Raw genomic sequence first — 4,626 nt, 5'->3', positions numbered from 1 at the left:
ACCAATTGAACCATTAACAAACATAATTTTATATGCAAATGCCATAGATGATAGATGGATTATAAATTTTTCTTTACTTCCGAATGTCCTACAACAAATAACATCTTGTATTATTAGATTACCATTATTTATACTATTACATATGTAAACGGATACTAATTCCGTTATTGACTCATCTGAACTAATCATTTAGATGATATTTATCTGTTAAACTATGATGCAACTTTTCATCTCCCCACTGCTGAATCTTCTTGACCCCAAATTTGACAACCATCCCCTTCTTCAAAAGTCAAAACATACGTCATATAACATATTAAAAACCTCATTAACATACTCGAAAATGTGAGCAAGAGTAAGGTAAGAATATTGAGATCTTAGGAAAACAAATTTCCACATGTTATTTTCAAATTTATAATTTGAGAAAAATATTGAAAGCTAAATGATGATTCACCTCAAAACTCTGCCACATATCTCTTTATCTATATGAAACGATCTCTTGAGGACCTCTCTTATACGGTCGAGTTCACACTGCATAAGTAAGCAAAAAGCCTCGTCCAATAATCAAAACTTGAGAAGCAAACCCCTCTTTGTGAGGAGCAGCAAGTGTCTTAAAGAACTTGCTCTGCAAGCAAGCAAAGAACAGAATAACAATCAAAATTAAAAGTCTCAGAATTTGAAGAGCATATAGATCTAGGATTAAGTGTTGTTATAAACCTGAAGTGGGTTGTAACTTGTAAGGAGAGGAAGCATCATATCCACATACATCCCATTTTCCTGTTGTGTTACCCAAATCTTCTAAAACAAAGTAAACACTTTTGTCTCCATAGCCACAACAACACCAGCTCTACAAAAAACCCAAACCTTTTAATACCTATTTTCATCAATCTCAATCGAAGATTCCAAATTTAAAAGCTTTAGATTTTACCTGTGGATTTGGGTCTGAAGCTTTGACAAGAAGGGTCAATGAAAAGCTTAGCTCCGGCGAAAGAGCTGCTCCCAATCCTTTCAAGGCAGCAGAAGGTTGAACGGCAGGTGTTTGTTGCAAAAGACACCATGTTTCTCTACTTGTTGTTATGAGTGGACTATGTATTTTGTTTAGTTGGAAAATCTGACTTAGCTCATTTGATGGTTTCTTCGTTTAGAGGTGGAAACATTTCGTTTACTTTGGTTAAGCAAACGAAATGTGGTGATGTCTTAATGTTTACTTACTATTTATAATTAAATAATGTAAAGCATTCGAAATTAATGCATGACTAATGAGAAAAATTACAAACGGATAGAAACGTTCAGAATTGTTAATGGATTGGTCTTCAAGGTTAGTGCATCCCACTTAAAAGAAAACAATAACTTAAATTAGGAGTAATTATGAAATTAATGTCTCCTTCTCTTACGACTTAATTACAAAAAATCAAATTTCAGTTACACAAATTAGTAAATTACTACTAATAAGAAAATTAATTTGGACATTTACTACTATAAAAATTAGACAAAATATAAAAATAAACAAAAAAACCAAATGGACCAATAAGGAGAGAGCAGAAGGTTACTCTTATGTATATGATTATTTTTAAAATTATTAATTATTAATTTTATTTTATTTTTTTAATATATTATTTAGGCCCGCGGCCAACTCGCTAACCCGTTGGATTTAGCGGGACGGGTTTGGACATAATTTTATGTTTGCGAGTTTAACGGGCCAGCCCGTCGGGTTCCGAAGATAGAAATTGCCTGCCGCGGACGGCCCAGATGGATGCGGACCGGCCTGACACTTCTATGTATATGTCACTGCGTCAGCCAATCTGAAGCTGAAGCAGACATGAACAGGTGCGGGTGGCTCTGTTATGAACAGAGGCTACAACATAATCCTCCGTAAAATCTTCGTCGTCGCCCCAACTTGTGGAAGACATCACTTTCTAATTGAAAGAAAAACTATACTAATTATGTATGACTAGTAATTCTTAAGCAATACCTTTGCTACATACACCTATACTCTATACTCTCTTTACATTAGAACTGAAGATGTAGTAAGTAGACCATTGACTATGAGAAACCAAATCCAATCTATCAAAAACAAAATACAAACATATTTTAAAGCTGAACCGGGGAAAAGAGAAAACTCGCTGATATTATTATTAAGAAAGCCAACAAAATACAACAATTTTGAAAAGAAGACAAAAAAACATTAAAGATAACTCAAGAAAAACTTTTTTTTTTTTTTTTACTATTTCTTTCTTCATTTCTTCGCCTTTAAAATTCCAATTAGGCGATCCTACAAAAGCATTTTATATATATGGTTGGTAACAGAAGATTACTCTTAGATCAAGAGAGAGATCTCTACTCCTTGTACTTCATCTCAGACATGAGGAATCCAGGCATCTCATAAGAGGCCGAGAACTTCTCAACGTCAGCCTTGAGCTGCTCGAGATCTGTGTTGTCCACCAAACCCTTGTTGAAGTCCTTCAACAACTTACCGAACTGCTTCTGGATGTCCAATGTCAATGTCACTGCACGGCTCAGGAATTCTCCTATCTGCTCAAAGTCCTTCTCCACCAATCCTCTTGAGGTCATAGCGGGTGTACCTACAAAAACACACATCTTTCTATGTTAGCGAGAGCCAACAATGAGATTCAATGGCTGGCTATAGTCATGAACAGTTCAGAACTCCGTCTTACCGATTCTTACACCTCCAGGAGCAAGAGCACTACTGTCTCCAAATACTGCATTCTTGTTCAATGTAATGCTGCACAGATCGCAGAGCTTCTCAACCTTGTTACCTAGCAAAAGCAGATTCATATAAAACATCAGGACTAGTTCCATATATAACATAGGGTCACAAAGGTGGTTTTCTTTTCTTTGAAATATTATTCACTCACCGGTCAATCCAAGAGGGCGAAGATCCCAGAGAACAAGGTGGTTCTCAGTTCCATTGGTCACAATCTGGTATCCCTTGCTCATCAGGTAGTTTCCAAGGGCAACAGCATTGGCTTTCACCTGTTTTGCATACACCTTGAAACCAGGAGTGTTGGCCTGCTTCAACGCAACAGCTAGAGCACCGATCTGGTGATTGTGGGGACCACCTTGAAGTGCAGGGAATACAGCAAAGTTGATTTTGTCCTCAAAGTCATAGACTGCACCCTCGGGTTGACCCTTCTTGGCTGGTTTTGGACCCTTCCTGTAGAAGATCATACCAGCCCTTGGACCCCTCAAACTCTTGTGGGTTGTGGTTGTCACAACGTCACAGTACTCAAACGGGTTTGCAGCTTCCTGTAAACATGATCAAAACTCAATCAGTTCTGTCGGTGAATGCAAAAAAAAAAAAACTCAATCTTGGCAACTAACATTAGTGTACTCACACCACTTTATCCGGTTGGTTTTAGTTACTGAATAGAATTGAAGATTTCCCATTGGTATATTCACTTACACATGCGAGTTGAGAAAAAGAAACAACGAGAAACTACATGGAACACACAAGTAAAATAAAACGACTAAAACAATGTGATATGATTCTTTCTTAGGAATAACCTCATTTGATAATACACCCTGAAAACACAAGACTTGAAACATGAATGTACACAGATATGAGACGAGACAGATCGCTAAATTGTAAACAGATATGAAATATGTGTAATTGAGTTTGATGTCAGAGTTCCACAAATCCAGATCTTCGTTCTAGACCATTCAAAACGCTTAACAAAACCAGATCAAACAATAAGATAAGGTATATGAAACACTAGATCAATACAAAAGAGAATAGGCTTATAATATACCTGAGCAGCAACGAGACCACTGATGTGAGCCATATCACAGAGCAAAAGAGCTCCAACCTTATCAGCAATAGCTCTCAATCTAGCGTAATCCCAATCCCTGGGATACGCACTACCACCACAGATGAGCAACTTAGGCCTGAAATCCAACGCCTTCTCTTCAAGCTTATCGTAGTCAATGTAACCAGTGGTGAAATTAACCTTGTAGGGAAGACTCTCAAAGTAGATCGAAGTCGCAGAGATCTTCTTACCACCAGATGTATAGTAACCATGAGTCAAATGACCACCTGAAGGCAGATCAAGCCCCATGATACGATCGTGAGGCTGGAGCAGAGCGGTGTAGGCGGCGAAATTCGCCGGAGATCCAGAGTAAGGCTGAACGTTAACGCCCCATTTCTCCGGATCGCAGTGGAAAGCTTCGAGAGCTCGCGAACGGCAAAGGTTCTCGATCTGATCGATGAACTCGTTACCTCCGTAGTACCGGTTACCAGGCATGCCTTCGGAGTATTTGTTGGTTAAGGCGCTTCCGAGAGCTTCGATGACGGCGAAGGAAGTGAAATTCTCGGAGGCGATGAGTTCGATTCCTCTACATTGACGACGCTTCTCCTTCTCGATCAGGTCGTGGATCTCTGGATCTACGGTGGTGAGAGGGGTGTTTCCCCATGAAGAGACTGGTTCCATCCTTTGGATGTGTTGTTGGAACGATGGATCTGAGATTGAGAGAGAGAGAGAGAGAGAGATCTGAGATTGAGAGAGTGAGGGAAGTGGGAAGAGAGGCGGTTGGGTTTAAAAGAGGAGAAGAAAGTGGATTAAATTACGGATTTGACCTTCTTTTGCTAATTTTGGTGTTGGTTGGTTAGGT

The 4,626-nt window shown here is 38.8% G+C and overlaps 1 protein-coding gene and 1 long non-coding RNA gene across 2 annotated transcripts; both read right to left on the bottom strand.

Annotated features, from left to right (window-relative positions):
* Positions 1–89: 89 nt before the first annotated feature.
* LOC147934198 (uncharacterized) lies at positions 90–622 on the bottom strand. Its single transcript, XR_015573073.1, has 2 exons — positions 452–622; positions 90–280 (listed from the first exon to the last, which is right to left on the bottom strand). It is a non-coding gene; the product is annotated as an uncharacterized LOC147934198 (long non-coding RNA).
* Positions 623–2,107: 1,485 nt separating this feature from the next.
* Positions 2,108–4,626, bottom strand: LOC104719068 (serine hydroxymethyltransferase 4). Its single transcript, XM_010451845.2, has 4 exons — positions 3,768–4,626; positions 2,874–3,264; positions 2,673–2,774; positions 2,108–2,579 (listed from the first exon to the last, which is right to left on the bottom strand). The coding sequence occupies exons 1-4, from the start codon at positions 4,443–4,445 to the stop codon at positions 2,335–2,337; spliced, it is 1,416 nt and encodes a 471-aa protein (XP_010450147.2). The 5' UTR covers positions 4,446–4,626; the 3' UTR covers positions 2,108–2,334.

The sequence above is a fragment of the Camelina sativa genome, chromosome 11, assembly GCF_030686135.1.
Source record: "Camelina sativa cultivar CO46 ecotype springtype chromosome 11, ASM3068613v1".
In the NCBI taxonomy this organism is placed as follows: Eukaryota; Viridiplantae; Streptophyta; class Magnoliopsida; order Brassicales; family Brassicaceae; genus Camelina; species Camelina sativa.
This window is presented reverse-complemented; position numbering and strand designations above follow the sequence as displayed.

Bases quoted from the DNA above. Each gene is read 5' to 3' on its own strand.
- LOC104719068 (XM_010451845.2), bottom strand. From the start codon at position 4,445: ATGGAACCAGTCTCTTCATGGGGAAACACCCCTCTCACCACCGTAGAT. The intron at 3,265-3,767 runs GTATATTATAAG...TCATGTTTACAG, and splicing joins GTGGTCTCGTTGCTGCTCAG to GAAGCTGCAAACCCGTTTGA. The intron at 2,775-2,873 runs GTGAGTGAATAA...TGCTTTTGCTAG, and splicing joins TCGCCCTCTTGGATTGACCG to GTAACAAGGTTGAGAAGCTC.